The sequence below is a fragment of the Onychostruthus taczanowskii genome, unplaced genomic scaffold (assembly GCF_017590055.1).
Source record: "Onychostruthus taczanowskii isolate IOZ18803 unplaced genomic scaffold, ASM1759005v1 scaffold1, whole genome shotgun sequence".
In the NCBI taxonomy this organism is placed as follows: Eukaryota; Metazoa; Chordata; class Aves; order Passeriformes; family Passeridae; genus Onychostruthus; species Onychostruthus taczanowskii.
The window spans coordinates 11,103,905-11,125,112 of record NW_024496525.1 but is presented as its reverse complement, the minus strand read 5'-3'; the positions used below and the strand labels follow the sequence as shown (position 1 = coordinate 11,125,112).

At 34.8% G+C, this 21,208-nt stretch overlaps 1 protein-coding gene across 4 annotated transcripts in view; it reads left to right on the top strand.

Moving 5' to 3' along the window:
- The window catches only part of CDIN1 (CDAN1 interacting nuclease 1), a 124,073-nt gene that overhangs the window by 12,457 nt on the left and 90,408 nt on the right, over positions 1-21,208 (top strand). For 2 of the 4 annotated variants that reach the window (XM_041396177.1, XM_041396186.1), the window contains exons 2-4: positions 14,237-14,282; positions 15,138-15,202; positions 18,724-18,784. In XM_041396177.1, the coding sequence (XP_041252111.1) occupies positions 14,237-14,282; positions 15,138-15,202; positions 18,724-18,784 (172 nt within the window). The remainder of the gene's footprint in view (positions 1-14,236; positions 14,283-15,137; positions 15,203-18,723; positions 18,785-21,208) is intronic. The other 2 variants (XM_041396193.1, XM_041396201.1) reach the window with 1 other exon arrangement.

The window sequence follows — 21,208 nt, the reverse complement described above, 5'->3', positions numbered from 1 at the left end:
GGGTACAATCTTTTTTAAAAATTCTTGTGTCCTTAACATTTTGAGTAATGATAGTGATTTGAGTAGAAGATGCTATCCCTTCCATTGCACACACCAGGATATCCAGTTGCCTGATTGATAGTGACAATCTCATTGCTTTGTATTGGAGAATTGTTGAACTTTACTATCTTGCTTTATCCTTTTCATCTGAATAGAATGCTAAGTGTTGCTGTCTATCCAGATCAGGACGTAGTGCTGAAGAGGACTTTATTGTTTGGGTGATTGTCCTCTATTTGCATGTCTGTATTTATGCCTTCAAAGTCTTGGAAGCATTTGATGGTCTAGTTTCCCATATATCTCCACAAACTTCAGCAGGGGATAAAAATTTCCTAAGATAGTGCATGTTCTTCTTTCGCAGAAAGCAAAATGTTGTCACATATTCCTTTGAACAAGACACGTGTGATAGAAAACGTATTCTTTTATGCAATACAGCCTGTCTGAAACAGTTTCAAAGGAAACAGAAACTGTGACCAGGATGGAGGTAATAACTTGCTCCTGTGACTGAATTACTTTAAAGTGTCTTTGGGAGTTCCCTGTTCTTAATTGAGGACACAGACAACAATAAAGACATCATGTATCTCTGTTTCTATTTGTGGTTGGCTGGGAGATGTCAGAACTTCATATCAGTCTTCTGTTGATACTGTTGTACCATCAAGTCCTTTACTGCATCTCTTTGGTGGAATACAGATGCTCATTTGGAGACTACAACTCATTTGGAGGGTACCGTAGGCAGAGAGTGAGTGTATGTTTCTATATATGAAATGGCTATTGAACATTAGCCATTTATGGCATTAGTATAAAATGCTTGTTGTAAATACAGCTTCTCCTTCAGTTTTCAACACAGCTGAGCAATATGTCCTCCTAGACAAGTGCATTTTCTTGGGGTACATAAAATAAAAAAAAGAGAAAAAAAAACTTGGAAGCTAGCTCTCTGGTTCTTATAGAGCTTAAAAAGGAATATCTGCTTTGACCAGCTGGCAGGTACTCCAGTAAGCCAAGCAAGTTCCAATTCAAATGGAGTTCAATGACCTTATTGCAATGAGTGATCTAACACAGGAATATGTTTTCCTTTATCCTGTTATTAGGAACAGGAGAATATAATTGTTGACCAAAAAGAGTAAGTTGGGCTACATTTATTATCTCATTTGTATTGTGTTCCTTTGACATCAGTGGTCTGAGAAAGAAAGGAAAATGGACCTTTATGGAATAAATGCATAGTTACAGTCTAAATATTTTCCTAGCCATATCTGTCTGCTTGATATGTCACCTAAGTGCTGAGCATTTTTTTCCAAAAAAATTCCATTGGTTGCCCAACAACTATTATTCACAAGATTCCTGCTTACACTTTTTGTTTTAATTTGCTATTTCGACACAGACCTCGACAGTGACAGACAATCATTCTTACACATTGTTATCTTTTGTGGTTTCAAGGTTTCTGGACAGAAAATTTTGTCCATTTATCTGCAATAGATGCCTGTCATTCTAACATTTTAAATCACAGTAATTTAAAGATATTATTCAAATGTTTCAGCTACTGTGTAGAAATGAATATATTTTTATGTAGGCAGATTTAGGGAGGTCAGCATGTATCACATATTACTTGTTTGTATTAGTTTGTTTTGTAATTCTAAGCTCTTTAGTTTTATTTTCAAGGATATCTCTCTCTCAGTGGAACTTTACATTAGTGGATCAGGGTGTTTACTGAAATAACCAGTTGAAATTATTAAAATATGCAGTGGAAAGCAGCATGCTTAATTTAATGTGCCTCTGAATATTAAATGCATGTAAAATGTTATATAGACATGAAGCCAATTGTTATAGTATATGAAGCAATAGCTTTGTAAACCCTAACCTCGTAATTTTGCAAGTTCTACTTTATCATGTAGCTGTAAAAGGCAATCAAAATAAATCATGGAAGATGAAGAAATATTTTCTAGGGCTTTCTGTATGCTTTCAGAAGTGGCGCTTGATCCATGAAATTTTAGTAAGCATATTAAATAATACAATATGATGTGCGACGTGTCAGGGCTGATAAATTATTTTGTATAGGACATTTATACAACATATGGTGAGCTGCTATGTGAACAGCTTAATGACTAAATTATGTTAATCTTTCTTGCCATATTTACTTTTCATTTAATAAAAGGCATTTTCAAATTTTTACTTTACTTTTTTTATCATGTGTAGATATAAAAAAGGTGTAGGTCATCTCTGAGAAGCCGTGACAGTGATCCAAGGTTCCTCAGCTGTGCAGTGTACATAACACAGATGTTGGGAGAGTCATCTGTCAGCTATGCCTCTCCTATGGAGTTAAAGTTCTAGGGGGAAAAGCATTCGACACAGTGCTGTCACTGTTACATTTTCACAATAGAAGAGCATGCAAATAGTCAACCTCCTGCTTAGCAGTAGTGCCCTGTCTAATGTCTGTGCTGGTTAGAATAAAAAAATAGTGGGTGCATCTAGGGCTCATAGATCTGACAAAGGTCATGCTATGCTGGGCATTTGAATTGGAAATTGTCTGGACTTAGATTTTATAAAGCTCCCAGTGTTGTCGGGGAAAATTTCAGCAGGGTTTTGTCCCTAGAGAGGCCTCTTAGGCCCTTTTCTGTCCTATGAATGAATTTAGATGTGAGGGTTTCTCTTGCCTTAAAACTGTTAAGTTCATTTTGCATACATCCCTAGAGAGAAAAACTGGCAGATGCTTTTGTCTTGGAAGTGTTTAAAAGAAAACTGCAGAACAGGAACAAGGGAGAGAAGGGGCCCTGCGTGGAGTCCCAGAACATTTTGGAAATGGCCAATATGCAGTTTTCATCAGTACTAAGGCGGGGCGCAATATGGTGCCTGTAGCTCACTAGGGAATATGAATGTTGATTAAGCATACTCCCAGGCTTTGAAATCCTGAAAGCAGTGTCAGAATAATGGATGTTGAGCAAATGTCAAGCATTTGTTAATTTCGCTGTTATTTGGAGTTTATCTACCATGATCAATCAAATAAACTAGTGCTTCTCTGTTGTGGCATGTGTCATTGATATGGTGATTAGGTGGATAGAGAGGCCTTCTGCCTTTTTTTTTTTTTTTTTTTTTTTTTTTTTTTTTTTTTTTTTTTTTTTTTTTTTTGTTAATCCAGGTAACAGATTACATATGAACAGCCATAACTTTAGATTAAATATTTCTTTGCAGTTGGTTTAGTGGAAGGAGTTGCATTAACAATACTTTGGGGGTACAGAGAGACAAAAACATTTGCATATCTGCTGTGATAAAAATTACATTTATGCCATTTTTTCCACTTTTGGCCTTAAAGTACTACTGTCATGATGAAGGAGAAATTGCTTCTGAATAAAAGTTGGTAGAGGGATTTTTACTTGTTGTTAGAAAGACAAATTTGAAAACAAAGTACTGATTTATGGCTTAGCTTCTTTCTTCACTCTAAGTATTTTGGTTTCTAAAAACTAGAAACTTGACCTCAACATCCTCTTATTGATGCCCTTTAGTTAAAAGTAGAGATCTCTTTTATAAGAATATACGCTCTAAGATATATCTTGCATAATGTATATGTGTAAGTTGTTGGTTACTAACGTGGACACGTAAACATTCCAGTTGAGAATATTTTGTTCTTGTTCTCATTTTCACTATTTTCTGAAGTCCTAATTCCATTAGGTTGCTGCTCTTAGAAATTAGGTAACATATAAAATATTTCTATTTACATGTGAAGATATTTAAATGTTTAGAACAGGTTAAAATTAATCTGAAAGAGAAGAAGGCTCTGTAGCCTTTGCTGCTTTACTGTAATATATTAAAACTTCAAAATATGAGAGGATAGGGTTGGATGTTTTGTGTGAGACATTTTTGAAAGCTGCCTGAAAGATACTCTCAGTCAAATTTCAATGAATTCCAGTGAAGTTTATTTAACACCCTTCTCACTGACTTTTTTTTTTTAACTGTAGTACTTATGGACTTAATATAAAGATGGTAATGTATATTTTTATTATGTTTTTGATAAGTCACAAAAATTTAAGAAGTGTCAGGGAGTCATGCCATACTGCTTGATGCATGCTGAGGTCATCTTCAACTTATTTTAACAGAGAGCTAATGTTGGTTCTTCCTTGGGTTCCACATTTAATTATCAAAGCCTCTAGGCTCATTCTACCAAAACCAGTGACTTTTTGGTGCTTAGTGAAGGTGATGCTGTACAGTCAATATTATTGACTGTTTATATCAGATACGACTCTGTTCCATTTGTGTTCCATTAAATTCTGTTCCATGGAGTAAGAGTTCTGGAAAGCCAGCATTTCCTGCAGTGGCACTGTGGGAAAAAAAGCTTATAGTCATTGTATGTATTTTCAGGGCAATATAAGGAACACCAGAAAACTCCTCTAGAGAGGGGAGGAGGGGAAAGGAAAAGGAAAAGCCTGTTGATAGGAATGGAAAGGGTTAGAGAAGTTTTAGGATACACTGATGTAATGTTGTTATCAGCTCTTGTGATGTTCCCTTCATATTGCCTTCCAGTTTTAGGTAGACAGCTTTTTAAAAAAGAGAATGTTTGAAGAACAGTAGTAAAAAGAGATAGCTGGATTTCCTTCTTGTGCATTTCTGCAGTCTTTCCAAGGGGAAGTAAGTAGTGACATTAAATGACGTTATTCCCTCTATGGCATAATAATCTATATTCCTGGGGCTGGAAGAAGGCTTTGTAAATATATGCGTGCTTGATACAACAACTTAGATATACAAGACAAAACACTGCACTGTTGGGTAGGTAGATGTTCTGGTTTAGGGCAAATTTGGGAGGAAACTTTTGAAGAGGACCCTCTATTAAGCAGATTTAAGTGGTCCCTCCCCCACTGGTTCAGGAAAAGACAAGAATTATTATTTTTTTTTTCTTTTTTTTTTGTTCAATAATTACAAATAGCTTTAAAATTGTAATTTTTTTTTAAATTATAAACACTATCTAGGGCTCTAAAATCTCAAGGGAACTAGCTATAAATGGATTAGTCTCGTGCCTTGAATCTGCATCATAACCAAAATGGAAATTTACTAAAAACTATCACTTCTATATCATCTGTGTTTGATTCTCGAAATTTTATCCTGAATATATTTTAGATTATATCCTGAATGGGAAGCATCATTAAGATCCTAACTTGTTTAAGGAATTAACAGTTTTGATTGGATAACTGGAAGCTTTTTTGACTTAAGATGTTCTCTTTTTACCCTGGAGAAACCTATGCAACAGTGTGTGTGCTTGACATGTGATGCATGCAAATGCTAAATACAGTAGCAGCATGAGGCAAGTGTCATTAACAGTAATTTATGTAATGAAAGCCACCTGGCTGTCTTTGTAATTAATTGCTTCTAAATAGTAAATTTTAAATGTAGTTTATAGTTTTCTAAATCTGATTATATATTTTTAGGAACGAATTGTTTACGGGTGTTCAGGGATTTATTTAGTGCTGAACCATGCTTTTTACATGCAGGCTAATTTTTTAATACAAAATGAACAAGCTAATTAGCTCTGAATTACCATTCATTCATAAAAATAGTTTTCTAAACTTAAACACCTAACTTGTACAGGACAATATAGTTTTGTTGAAAAAAAAAAGCTATAAAGTAGAATTATTTTCCCCTTTGTCCACAGTAAGTAAATTTGAGATTGAAGTCTGAAAAAACTTACCTTCTGATCTATTTATTTTCCTGGGCATAAGAGGAAGTAGCACGATAGGCTAATCCAAACAAAATGAGGGGATGAACACAAAATAAATATTTCCAAAATTGCTTTCCAGTAATGGCCTACTGAGTATATTTTCAATATGTGGGCCATGGCCCTATCAGTAGGGCAGATAAGAAAGGAGAAGGATAAACCCCTGGTTTAAATTGTATCTTCTTCACCTTAACTGCTTGTTGGGGTCCATTGCTGTTGTACTCTAGGAACATCCCTCTTTGCACAACCAACATCAGATAAGGAACTACTTTAGTGTACTTTTGTCTAATGGTTCAATATTTAGATTGTGCTACTAAGATAAAGATGTCAAACTTGCAAACATGTTTTTGGTTCAGTCTTAAGTGAAGTAAATTGAAGTGTGGATGATGTACACTTGAGTGCAAATGTTCACAAATGTTTTGCCTTTTTCCTCAGTCTCTGGTGTGCTGCTGTATGCCTCTGCTTTGGGACATTCACTAATTCTTTCCTGGATTTGAAGAAACTTTTCTTCTTGCTAAGTAACTTGCTAAGATTTAACTAAGTAGTTGAAATGAAGGACATAACAAATCATCTACTTTTGCTAATCTCAGGTGCTGGGTTGGTTTTTTTTTAATTTTCTCAAAAAATTTAATGGTGGAGTTAAAAGCAGAAGTCTTGAGAATACCAGGAAATGGAGATGTGGTGGACAAGTACTGAGATTATCAAGGTGTACGTGGAGACAAACCCTGTTTGACTCCTCTCAGTTCCTTTTGTCAGTGGGCTCCCTGATTAAATACTTAAAGATGGGTTCTGCTGTCTGTAAGGTGAGGATGTTCAATAGTCATTGAAACCTGATGTCAGAATATTTAGGAGTTTTAATTTCACATTTTAGCACTGACAATGTATTTCTTCAGCCCTATTGTGAATATATTTTGTTCTGCATTATATATTCAGATATATAATATATTTTTATATATTATATATTCTGAATAGATATTGTTCTGAAAGTATTTTTCAGTTTGAAAATGTGACCTTACAAAATAATTTTATATTTTAATAGAAGAAGCTTCAAATATTAGTGAAATAATATTTACTTATAAAGATCTCTCTGTGGGTTTGGCATTGGAATAGGTTCCAAACATTCATGCAACAAGTATTGTTTAATTCCAGAATGGAATTATATCAGAACAATATCTTAGGCAAATTACTGTCCATTTTCACTACTTGCTTACTAAGATTATAAAACTAAAAAAAATAGTTTCTTTTCTTATGGACCTGCTACTCTTCCATTGCTGTGATTGCTGTATTTTTTTAACATGTTATGTATTTATCCACTGTTAAAGCATGTTGCTGTTCTTCTCAACCATATATATGTGAATGGAAAACCAGCATTTTTGTTCGTCTTTTTTTAGATTGGGAGTTTGATCACACTTTGCAATCATTTGAATATGGAGTATTTTTAGTTACACTTATATTATTGCTATTGGAAATGAGATTTTTGTAATGTGGGTGAAAGAAGGTGTAATTTATCTCTGCAAAGAGCTAGCATTATTTTGGGATCATTGCCTGTATTGGTTATTTGTACTTACCTCTGTGATTTATTTTTTTCACATCTGATACAGTTTGTTCATAGTCTGCAGTTGTTTTAAAATATATTGGTTGTTACAAGAGACACCAAAAAATTAGGTGTCTACAGGAAGAATTGGTGCTCTGTTCTTAAAGGAACTTCTAAGTCTTCGTAAATGAAAAATCAAACAGTATCTAATACTGGCAATTTTCCTCTGTCTGCTGCTAGAACTTATTGGCCAACTAGGTCAGACATTATTAAAGTTCAAGTGGCCCAGTGGGAAAAGTAATGGCCTTACGCTACTATGAATTTTAAATGCTGCCATTTCTATGTATTGCACCATCATCTGTTCTTGCACATCACTAAATTGTATAGAAGTTGTGGGACCAACCAGTGTCAAGGTCATAGAAGTGATGACTCTTCTCAAGTAGCCTTTACTGAGCTTTGTCATACAGTTATACTCATAACCCTGGCTATAGGCGGCAAAGTTGTATGCACATGTTAACCTTTTTATTATCATTGATACTGAAACCTGCAGTGCAGGATATCTTTCTCCTCAAAAACTTTATTTCGTATTTTATTTTTGATCCTGCCAAAGGTATGAAATTGACTTTGAGGCAAAAGCAATTCTTAGGGATGTGTTTAGGTCTTTTGAGTTGAGCTGTTGTACAGCTTACTGAACTGGATATCAGAAAATTTTAAAATTTATTCATGTTACTGTTTTTCAGATGAGCTTGAATTTCATCTTGATTTTAAATTTAATTGTACTAAGTCTGAAATGAGCATATCATCACGTACTTCTTGTCGTATATGTATGTATATCTACACACACACAGCATAACAATAACAACAGTAACAACAACAACACAATAGTAATAATAATAATAATAATAATAATAATAATAATAATAATAATGATATATTTGTAATGGGAGTATTTCCTCTACAGAACTGTATTGACTTGATAGTTTGCGAAGGAGGAGCTACCAATAATGTTTCATTGTATGGAAGGCTTCTTATGCAGAAATAATAAAACTGGTTTTGTATTCCAGACTCAAACTTAGATACTTCTATGTTACTTAGTAACTCTAATTCAAACTCACCTATTGATTTAAAAATACATATTCACACACATGTTTATAGACAAGTATGTTGATTTAACTTAAATTGGTAATTCACTGACTTCTGATAAATCATTGGTAGATTTGTGAACTATAAAAGTACAAATGTATACAGAGACAATACTCTGCTTTTTTAGAATTTTCATTCGGAGAAGTGACCACAATCATACTAACCTATAAGAAAGATTGTTGTACTAGAGGCTACAGTGAAGAAAGATTAAAGCTGTAACTATTGTAGAGGTCAATGTGCCTCCTTTGTTCCATGCTCTTCAGGCATGTAAGCCTAACAAGCTCTGGGTAGGCCTTTGGTATTCCTGAGCCTTCCTGGATTCACTTGTAGAATCGTTCAGACTGCTAAGAAACCTTTTTGTTATCTGGACAGTCCTGACCATGGAAGAAATTGTGAGAATCCACAAGTTGTCACCTCCTTTCAGGTGGGAAGTTGACCATCAGACTTGGGTCATTTTCAGGTGTAACTGTGGTGCTTGCTGCCCATGTCCTGCAGTTGTGGGAAGCCACTGAGGCTGTATGCCTCTGTGCGTGTTATGCGTTTGAAACAATGCTGCTAGATCTGTTTGAAATCCATTACTAACAGAGTTTTTTACAAAGTAGGGTGGACTGGTTAGCATGTGATAAGGAGTATAAACATTGCTTCCTTTAGGAGTCCCTGTTCCAAATCATTTGCAGTATGGAAGATAAGAATTCGGCTGCTTGGATTTCTTTCATGTCTTTAATAATGTAACAGGAAAAATATGTTTTAGATACATGCTCTGAAACTTCAGGATAGATGTGAGGAGAATTCCCTTTCACCACTAGTCTTTTAAATTTTTTGGATTTATATCTTTCTTTCCTCACTTAGATTTTAAAGCTGGCATGGCAGCACCACACAGTTCTAGCCCTATTACTTTTATTTTAATGCTCAATATTGTGCCAGTAAAAGTATTTTTAAACTTACTATGCGTGGAAAGGGGAAGTTCTTTTCCAGTTTAAAGAAATGAGAGACTCTTGCTATCTGTTTTAGAACTTTAGGACTTTCATATCATGATATGGAAGCATACTCACTAGAGATTGTGGAAGAAACAATTTTCCCCCCTTATTGAATTCTTTCTGTAGCTAAGTGGCAGTGTATGTTCTTCAGGAAGAAGGTTTGACACTGCAGCTTTGGGATTTCTCATGTAACAGCTTCTGAATTTTGGAAACACAGCTCCTGCCCCTACACTCAGTTTTTAACCAATATGTTTATCGTTTTAATAAGATGGAATATTCAGTTTTGTAAAAAAGAAACAATTAAGCTATTCTGTTTATATATAACATATTTGTCTTATGGACTATGCTTTCCCCCTTCTTGCCTCCACTTGTGTGAAATCTCTCTAGATACTCTTCCTTTGTTCCATGATAAAATACACTAAATGTGAAACTGATTTTTACTCTTTGTACTTTAGGCAACAAATGTAGAGTTAAAAGTGAGGGAAAGGAAACTCATTATAAAACATGAAACAAGTGAAATCTTGGTTTGCACCTACAAATCCATGTTTTCAGTAGTCTCAGAAAATAAAAACTCCAAGTTTCATCTTAACTGTAAAGAATTCATTATTTGCAAGGGCTGATAGTATAATATTTGCATAACATTTGCTATGCTTGGATTTTCTCCTTGTGAGGCTAAAGTAAGTAGCAAATATTAAGCTGGACAGCACTCCAAATCTTGGTTGCATCTGCAATTCTGTTTTGTTGAGGTGATGATCTGATACAATTAAATTGCTTTCATCATTACTAGCTGCTTCTTAGCCAAAGTTTTGTATCTAGCTACAAAGCAGTAAACTGCTTATATGAAGTAGTAACTTATCTGTTACTACTTTATATGTGAGTACTCATTGCAAACCAGAACATTCCTTGTCTTCAAATTCTGAGATTCATTAGAAGAGAATGGTCTAAATTTTATACTTATTTAGTAATTGACCAAAGGGCATATTCTTTTCCCAGCACCAAGCTCTTTCTAGCTTAACTGATATCTAAGTTCTTAGAGATCATTTTTCTTATCCCTTTTTCTGGACTGTCTTGGGCATCCCCTTCTAAATGTTGGATTTGTGTATTAGAAGTAACTTTAATAACTGTAATAGTATTTTTTTTTATGGCAAGCAAATTTTTGTATCTTTATATCACTTGTAACCTAGAACTTGCACTTCATTTTATAAAATAGAAGTATTTTTATCATTAAAAAATGGGCATTTTTAGCCAACTTTAGCTTTCAGTTTTCTGCTCAAATCCACTTAAGTATTGACAAGAGCATGAAATACATCGGGCATTCAGATGGAAGTATGACACCGACATGGAGTAACAAAAGGTAAATTGGCCTCACTGTGGATGCCAGTATACAAGTAAAAGAGGATATCTAAAGAGTGAGGATGGATGCTTTGAACAGAGCTCTGGGAGTTAGATTCATTACTGTCTAGAATTGCAGAAGAAAATGTTTCCATGAAAGTTGTCACTACAGAACTGCTGAACTGAGAAAAATTTGCTTATTTCCCTGGACAATATACTGAGTTCTACAGGAGGGATAACAGGTTAGAATATTAAATGTTTAAATGCAGTAGTACTCAGAATTATGGCTTCTGGGTTTTGTTCATTTGTTTCAGAAAATCAGCAATTATGTACCTTGTCTCTACAGTTGTTTCTCAACAAAAGTATCTGCTTGTCACAAACATCTATATTTCTAGTCTTCAAGTAAGGCATGAGGCTTACTATATAGTTTATTCCATGAAAGGCAACAACGCAGTACTCAAATGTTATTTTGAATAAAAAGCCACTTTCAGTGTTACGTTTGTTTTCCTGGATAGTTCAGCAATAAATTCATTTGTCTGCTCATTTGTTGCTTTGAAATCTTGTATAGAAGTATCAGAGGATGGATGGAGCCCTGGGAATTTAGCTGTTCCTCTAGAAGTAATGATAACTTCTATGGTAGTATTCCTGCTGTCAGTATCAGCAGTTGTGATTGTGCTGTTTTTCTATTCAAATTCACATTCATGACTTCTCTTCCCTCTCCAAGTACATAGTAGTGTCTTTTTCGTTGCTTTCTGAAACCATGATGTTTCAGTTTTCACTCAATAAGATCTTGCCATAGATGCTCCATCTGTGTTTTGAAGAGCTACTTCATTTGGCCCGGAAGTTGTCTCAATGAAATTGTAGCAAGGAAACACTTGAGTGGCAGATGAGTGGTTTTAGTTTTTAAGACAGGAACAATGTTAACCAAAACAAACGTGGAAGCAGCCATGTAAAGATATAAATCCACTTCTCCTGGAGAAGGGGAAAGATCATCCAGTAATAAGGCTTGTAATTATTTGAATGATGTTATTGAAATAATTCTCTTTGCCCCAGTGATAAAGTGTATGTACTGCAATCCAGTATATATCCAATTTGCACTGTTATTGGAATGAATTTTTTCAGTATTCGTGCTAGGTCCTAAATTATCTGAACAGTTGGAAAGACTGGTCCATAGGAGAGGAGTGTTGAACTGAATTGAAGTAGGTCAAAATCCAAGGACACTAAGGGGACAAATATCATGGACAAGAATAAGAGAAACATTTAGTTTTGAGAAGACCTTGAAGGCCATCATGGTCATTAACCTAGCATTTGCAAGTCTGCCATTAAAGGTGGAATGTAAAGGGAGGGAGGGATAATGGTCTTAGTTGTTTTGTTTTGTTTTTTTTTAAATATGCCAGTGTCAGTGTTTAATAGGATAATGATAGTATAAGTATAGTTAACATACCAGGAATAGCCTAAAACCACAAAAATTACTATGTCAGTGGAGGAGAACTCAAACCAGAGATCTAGTCAAATGCTGTCCTGATCTGTTCTGGGATTTTTCCCACATCTGTCTCTAAATTCAGTTCTACCATTATGACCATGTAAATCTACAAGGTAATAATAGTTATGTGGTGAGCCATTCAGGGGCCATATGTATCCAACTTATTTATAGCCTGCAGGTTTGGGGTTTTTTTTTAAATCAACTTGAAATATCTTAGCTTTCTGTATGTGTATAGCCTGTGTAAGTATATCATCTTAATTTCTTTCCTTTGTTCACCTTCTAGTGATTACATGTGCAGGTTGCAGGTTGTCATAATTGGATTGTGCACCTTTTGGAGAGGCTTTGTAACTCCACAATGTTTGTGGTATGTAACTCCTGGCCTCTATGTCATGTGTATATTTAAATAAATATTTTTTATTTAAATACTGTTTACTTTATTTGACTATAAACTATTAAAATTTAAATTCTTTACTGTATTGGACTTATTTTTTTCTGTAATCCATTAATTTAATCTATATATTAGTCAGTTTCTGTTTCTATCATTGTTCTACAGTTTTAACACGCAGTCTCAGTGAGTACTCAGGGTGAACAGTCCCATGTGTAAAATACCAAAGATCAAGGCTCAGCTTACTGCTGTCATGCAGATGTTGTGCTGGGCAGACAAGCCCTAAATACAAAGTTATGGCAAAAAGCCTGGAAGCACAGCTATGGATAAGGTATACTTGTAAGTTCTTTATACAGCACTGCACTGATCTAGTCACTTTGTTCCTGATTCTTCAGCTGCTTGGCTTAGAGGTAACTTTATACCATGATGCATGTACATACTGTCTGTTTAACTCTGATCCAACCGTTTAGTTGTTTTGTGTCTCATTGTTCCCTTTCGAAAGTGAGAATAGGACTTCCTCATTTTAAATTAGTGTTTCTGAAGTGTGAGAGTTGGAAGGAGAAGGGTCATTTATGTATGGAGAGAATATGTACTTTTAATGTAATTATGATATGATACGGGTGTTAAATTCACATACAAAAAATCTGACAGAAGAGTGAGACTTTAGACATTATGGAATCTTTGAACTACCTATGCTGTGCCATAGTAGGTAAGTTCATGGGAGGAAAAAATGTTGATTATTCATAATGCTTTGCTGTACCATAAAACTCGATTTATTGAGGCTATAATTTGTTCAAGTTGCATGTAGTAGAAAAATATATCAGGAGTAATTAGTAGTACTCAGGATGTGATGAGGTAGATATATCCACAGAGGACAATTGAAAACAGTAGCGGTGTGGTATTGATTGCCTTTCAGAGGAAAAAAATCTTGTCTCTTTTCTAAATGTTAACAATTCAGAGAGAAAAATTCCCACTTGGGAAGAATGCTTTCCAGGTTGCTTCATTGCCAGGTGTTCAACATTGAGTGGAGCCGTAGATGAATGAAGCTTATGGCAGCTTTTGGAAATGACCGACTCCGGGGAATCTTGGCTTCCTGCTGTGAAAGTTTCCATTTTCAAAGCGCATCAGTTTCAGTGGGAATGTTCCACTGGTCCCATATGCTGCTTCTGACAGAGGGGAAGTTTTTAACCTGAATATGAGACAGCTACTGAAGAAGTTTCCTTGCTGCTAACAAAATGAATTTCAATATGTTGCCAATGAACAAGCAGCATGTTCCCAACTGCTGATGGAATTTAACTCCATCAATTTTTAATGGAAATTTTGCTTTAATTTCCTTTTATCCCTGTTACCTTTTAGCTCCACTACTTGCTTCTGGTAGGACTTTTGGGTTCTGAAGTTGAATCACCCAAACAGTATGCTAGTTTGATTTGAAGTTCTTGCTATATTTTCCTCCCCTCCCTCATACTCTCTCTCCTTGACCTAGCAGCAGGAAGCCTTTGTCTGAGGTGTTCATCTGGAACAACTTTTCCACACTTGTTTTCATGTTCTGTTAGATTACAGGGCAGCAGGCCTACCTTTGAAGCTCCCTTCTCTTTTGTTTCTTTGCAGTGCACTCCAGTAATTAACTTTGTCCTTCTTTTATTTGTTCCAGTCAATCGCAGTCCACTCTGCTGAGCATCTTCTCCCAGGAGTACCAGGTTAGAAGTTTTCTCCTTTGTGAGGGTTGACAGGTGCCTAATTGAATGATGAATGTCCCTTTATTTCTTTGTAATTGAACTGCCAGCTTTCTGATTGGTTTGGAGGATGTTCCTTTTTCCACATCAAGCACCGCCTGAGTCTCAGTGGATGGCTGCCAAGCCTACCCATCCATCTGTCTAATAACATCTAGCCTTTGCTTATTTGGTGGACCTGTAATAAATTATGCTAAACCATTATTATTCTGACAATAATAATTTCCCTGTGTTGCGTGGTTCCATGTGCTAAATGTTTGCTGACTTGCACTGTCAGTGCTGCTTTCCATTGCTGACAGAGATGATGATAAATGACCATTGCCGGAGTGGCAGAAGGCAAGAGAGGCAGAAAATGGAGTCATTTATCATGAGATGACAGGTGTCAGTCAAGTGGCAAGTCTCTACGGAATTACTTTTTGTAGTTTTTCAAATAAGTTGTTTTTAAGCAATGTTCTTCCTGGTTAAAAATGCCAATTGAATTGTAAAACTAGAGTGCACCAGACTTAGATGGAATTGAATTGAGGGAAAATTAATACAAAGGTTGAAAGAGAGAACAAGTTTTTCTTTGCCCTCAGCAGCCTTCAGTAAACTTATTTAGATTCAATTATTGTGACCTTACTGGCTTTTACATATGGTACATTGCAGTACAGTCTGAAGGCGTTCAATTCAGTAGGTAGATTGAATGTCATTTCTGTATGGAATCTAAAAGCATGGTTCACATCTATCAAAGTATAGCCAAGGATCGTGTGTTTGTGTAGTCATGATTTCAGTGTTTTGATCTATGACACCTTTGTAAAAGTCCTGGTTTTTTTATTTTTCTAGAAACAAATCAAAAGAACACATGCCAAGCATCACACTGCTGAAGCTATCGAAACTTATTACCAAAGGTATGACCTCCCCACCCCAGTTAAGACTCTCATCGTAGCTACTGATTTTTACAGCAGTTGTGAGTAAATGAGCTTATTAAGCTAATTTTATATAACAATAAATTAAGAATTTGGGAATACAGAATGGTTCACCTAAAAATGTTTTTCACTCATAATACAGAATTTTTTCAGGATTTGGTCATTCTGATTAAGAAAGAGTTTACTTCCCTGGCTCTAAGTCAGGATAAGCAAATATTTTTTCCAGTGTATGTGATGACATTTATTATATATTGCCTATAGTTTGTAATTTTTAGGATTTCTGTGTCAAGACTGATTTTGATGACTTCCTTTACAGCAAGAGAGCTTGTTATGTTACAGTTGCTTGTTTAAAACAACATTTGTGTTACATTACAAAAAGTTACATATTCATGTATTGCCAGTTAAAGCACTAATTTTTAGATCACTCCTGTTTTATCAACAGAAGTGTCAGAAATAGTTTTTAAGGGAGGATGAAAACCTTTATGTCATTTTACAATTGTTTGCCTCTTAAGCTAATAAACTGTGCTTGCTACACCTTGTAGTTTTTCTGTTCGTTCCACAGGCTTTACTAAAAATATCCCAGTGACATAATTGGGGCATAGTGATAACAGGTAAAGATATGCAATTAAAATATTGCTTTGTAGACTGACATATCTGAAGAGCATGCATGGCAAGTGAATTCCTACTTGTGATGTATGATATTCGTGCTTAATACTAATCTGTATGAATCAAGAAAATAAACAAAGAGCCTTCATTTGTAAACAATTAAATGTGCTTCTGCCAGAGTCATGTATTTAAAACTTAACCACAACCTGATTATATCAGACACTGGTTTAGAATATCTAGTGTGAAATGTACTAGTTTGGGTGTTTGATTTCAGTTTTTTAGTAGTTGTATTGTTTTGTAAAATTTGTACTGGATCACATCACACTTTTCCTAGGGTTGATTCTTGTTTAGGAAGAATATTGGCTTAAAATTTTGTTTTGCTAATAACATGCGTATACAGTACTACTTTTAATTATTTTTCACTAGCACAGTTTCAGTGAAGCAGCCCGTGGTAATTGTAACTGCTGCGTAAGTAACCCTTTTCTTAGAGTATGTGTAAATCACTAGTTCCAGCCTGAAACTTCAACCTGAAACACGGGAGAAGATTTTGCTTTATGCAAAGCAGCAGTTGTATTGGTGTCAGTAGGGTTGTAGGTATGATTAAGTTTGTCTCACATCAGGTAGGAGGATTTGGTCTCCTGTCTTCTTCTGTAGTCTGAAGTATGATAGCAGTGCATAACTAATGCATTATGTATGAAGCTGTGTGGTAGCGGTAGGGAAAATCATTCTTTATGCTATTTCTGAGTATGTCATTTTGCAAGTGTATTAACATGGCTGAGTAAAATGCACATGTTTTAAAATCAGAGATGTTCTGGTCAATAGCTAAAAAACTCATTTCAGTCCTGTTTTAATAGATTTACAGTGTAGTATCTTCAGGAGGCTACAGAACCAGACAACTTGAGATAGAAGCCACTTTGAAATACTTCAGGCGTAAATATGACAAACATGTCTTCTCCTCTGCTCTTCTGTATCATCCACTTTACTGCTGTAAACCCCAGACTGAGTGCTATGCTCCTTGGTGTTTCTGCCGACATACAAGCAGATAATTGTGCTGTCATTGCTTTCTTAGGTCAGAACTACCAGGTTTTGAAGGTAGACATTTCCAGTGGTACCTGTTAGGAGCAAGTAAAACAGTTGAGTAGAGTAGTTTCTTCCACTTGGCTGAGACTTACTAGTCTGAAACTTAGGCAAGCACAAAGTACAAGAAGGATCAGCAGGTTTTCAGAACTGTATTGCCATCAGCTTCTGAGACCTGTTAGTCTATAATTGAGTTGCCAGAAGCATTAGAAATATATGACAGAAATTTACTTCATTCTCACTGTTGCTGTTCGATCATCTAGATACATGTTTGAGAACTTTAATCTCAAGTACATTTTCCTGGTTGTGTATTTTGTGTATGATATCTCATTTTCTTCTGTTATAAATTTGCAATGTTTGAATATGTTTTGTGTTTTTGTTTTTTTTTAATATGGAACCGAAATAGTTTACAGCAAAAAGCTTTTTTCATTTCCTTAATTCATTAAGCATCAGAATAATTTGCAAGCAAAAAGCCCTCTATCAAATCTTATGTGAAGGGGTTTTATGAAGGTGTGCCACCCATTCCACAGAAAGGTAAAATGATAAAGAATTTTAATGCCTGTAACTAATGAGCAGAAGAGTGTCTTCTGATGGATAGATAATGATAGAGCTGGAAAGGCTGTGGCCTTCTAATGATGTCAGTAATGATGTGCTATGCGAATACAGATAGGATAAACGAGCAGGTTCAAATGTTGGTAACTATTGTTCTTTTCCACATGGCTGCAAAGCACAAAGTGGCTTCCAATATCATAGCTCCTTCCCATCAGCTTCTGAACACAGGTTTCAGGTTTTATTGAAATCTGAATATCAAACAGTGAAAGTAACAGAAGTGAGGAAAGCGACATTGTGTGAATTGATGGTCAGAATACCGTCAATTAGAAACATTAAGCCTTTGCTACTGATAGGATAATGACTTTCTATCAACTTTTTTTGAATGCTAAATGTTGTGATAAGGCACGAAATGATGACACAGACACTGGTGCTCTCGAGGGGAACAAAAAGGAAGCAGAGGAACTTTATTTTCTGACTCCAACATTTATAGTTTTCCAAAGGTGACAGTGGATTGGAGGGTGACAGTGCCACCTCTCCAATGCCACTGGACAGACCAAGGGTCCATCAATTCTCTCCACCTCCATGAAAGAATGCAAAACATAGGTTATTTACAGAACTGTGTGTGAGAAAGTTTGTTGAAAGAATGTAAACATCAGAAGGCTTAACAAAGTCTTACAAAATCAGGGCGACAGCTAAATATTTTTTGTTTTCTTTGTAGAATATTAATTGTTAGACTGATTTCACTAAAGTAAGCCTTTAGTATTTAAATTACTGCCCAGCTGATAAAATCTGGAATAAATTTGAGAATTTATGTTCTTGTGTGTACTAGGGAATTGGGTAAGATATACAGTGCACCTTCATAGTTGAAGCTCATGTGGAGCCAAAAATCTTTACTGTGAATAATAGAGGTTTATTTGTCTGTGATGCATCTTTAAGTAGTACAGATATAATTTATTTGTGTGTTATTAAGCCACATTTTTTTTAATTTCTTGATATGTTGGGTTTTTTACCAGTGTCTTAATTGAGATAGATATATTTTGCAGATGAATAGAATAGAATAGAATAGAATAGAATAGAATAGAATAGAATAGAATAGAATAGGAGACAACCCTGGAGAGTTAATGATTGCTTAAAATACTTACTTCTTAAAAGATTTCCCATTAAATGGGGTGTTTTCCCCCAAATGAAAAGCATTCACAAGGGATGCTGACATATATAAACTGGCCTTTTCTTGCCACTGCAAAATTACCTGGCTTTGTCTTGTCTAGGTACCTGAATGGGGTGATGAAAAATGCAGCTGCCCCAGTATTACTGGACCTGGCCAATGAGGTAATCATCTTTCTTTTTTCTTTAATCTTCCACTGTAAAACCTGAGGGGCATATCTATAGTGACTTTACTGAGAAATGTAATTAACCTAAAAAAAATGGTTTCAAGGCACATTAGAAATTTAAAATCGTTCCCCAGTCTGTTAGTACTTAAAATAATTAGACAAAAAGCCACATTTATTAATAAATCAGTTCATGTAATTAGTCTTTTAACTTCAAGGCAAATGGGTAGGATACCCTGAATTTGTATTTTGCTGAAAATTTCTGACAGACTGCAGGTCTTTATTGCATAAACTTGCTAAAAATTCTCACATGGATTAAATGCAGTTGCATCAGTTTGATTCCTATCAGTTTGATAGGAAGGCTTAAAACAGATAATTTTCCTGACTCCATTTATTTCTGTTCATACAGATTAGAGGATAGCTAGTGAAAACTGCTTAAGGTAAAGCACTTAAGCAGAATAAATTCCTCAGTGTATGAAAAGTTCTGTATGGATGCCATTAAAGTATTGACAAATTTATTGATGCTGTTTATTAACTAGAATATGAATTTGCCTTGGTATACAAGGTGTTATTTGTATTAAAAACTGTTATCTTAGTACTACATTAAAGAAGTAAAAAGTTTGAACAAGTTGGCAGGGAGTTTCCTAGAAAAAAAAGAAATTGATGAAATACCTGTTTTTTAAACTCTAAAATATTTATTTACTGTAATAATAACAGTACAATAGCTGATACTCCCTGAAACTGCTTATGCAATCCTCAAAGGAATAGAATGAAATATATGCTGTTTTGTGTTGCATTTTAATAGAAAATGTAAGAAGGAAGTAGAAAATGAGTGTTTGCATTAAAAATGATATGGCACTGTGAGCATTAAGTGTAGCAATAGCAGCAAGTTCTGCATGTTACATTAGTAAAAAAGAATGGTTTTTCTCTCATGTACATTGCTGCAGCCAGCAAATGAGCGATTACCTATCAATTACTTGAAGATTTTAATGGTCTGTGAAGTGTCTGTGTAACCTGATCGTACAGTTAGCATAGAATCAAGAATTTATTTCATATTAGTGGTAATGTGTAGCTTCTTACCATCTCTGGAAAAGACAAATCCTGAAGTACTGAGAATAGAATGTACTTTACATAAATAAGTACAATCTTACTAAGAATTTAGATAAACATCCCAATGGATGATATATTGCACCCATATTATAGGGGAACTGTCATAAAAATATTTCAAGCACAGAGCAATATATCTGTTACTGGTTCTTTGTATATTTTTCGCATTGATTTAGAGATGATGCATATAATTTCTGACTCCAGTGAGCATATCTTTGTTTATTTTTCACTAATGCATTTTTGCAATTCAGATCAAAGATACCTGCAGTTCAGAAATAAATAAAAATTAAGTCTAAGAGAAAGGGGAGATACATAAAAAACTTATTTGTTTCTGGTTTTGTAGTAGCAGGTATATCAGAAAGGCAATGCATTTTGTGACTGCCACCCAATGCATTAGGGAAACGTGGCAATAACAAGCACCAGATTACTGCTTCCAAACAATCAAGCTGCCATTTTTTTATGATAGTTAATATTTAAATGACATACTCTTGCATCTGCTGACAATTGATGTAATGGTAATACTTTATGAGTCAATATATATTTAATCAGTGGAAACTGTAAAAGTTGATGAGAAATATATAACATAGCTGTATTACAGTATGTAGCAGCTCTGTTAAATAGGAAAAGCGCCATATTGTTATCTTTTGGGGATGTATTTTGAGGGTTTAAAAAAGTACTTCTAATTCTTTTTTTTTTTAATGAAATTGTTTGTCAACTGTTCATATTGTATATGTAATACAAAAATACTAAAATAAATCACATTTTTGTTAGAAACAATAAAATTAGTCACTGTTCTCTTCATACAAATATTTTCAAGTGAGATTTGAAGCACTATGAATTTTACTTACATGCTAAATTCTGACATGAAGCATGATGGCCCTATTTCAAAGAAAGATGGACACATGATTAATATGAAAATTAGGGCGATGCAAGTACCTGAACTAATAAGGTAGTCCTTATTCAGGCTGGACTACCTTCAGTAATTTCACCATTTTTCATGTGTCAGCTCTGATGTGGGTTACTGGAAATAAGCAGCTCTATGGAAAGCATTTCTCTCTACTTGGGGAATTTAAGGCCATCCAAGTACATACATATTTGGAAAAATATGTATGCAGAAATGGAGTAACCTTTTTTGTCTAGTTACTAAATCAGGATAAAATTTTTGCACCAACAGTGAACTTGAAAAGATGTCAAGAAAAATTAATTGTGACAATGTGTGATCAAGGTTTCCTGTCTCATAGTTAAAATTCTGATTCACTGAAGCAGTATTTTAATGGCATCTAAAAAGCTATTGTAATTTTTAGGAGCAATTAGGTTA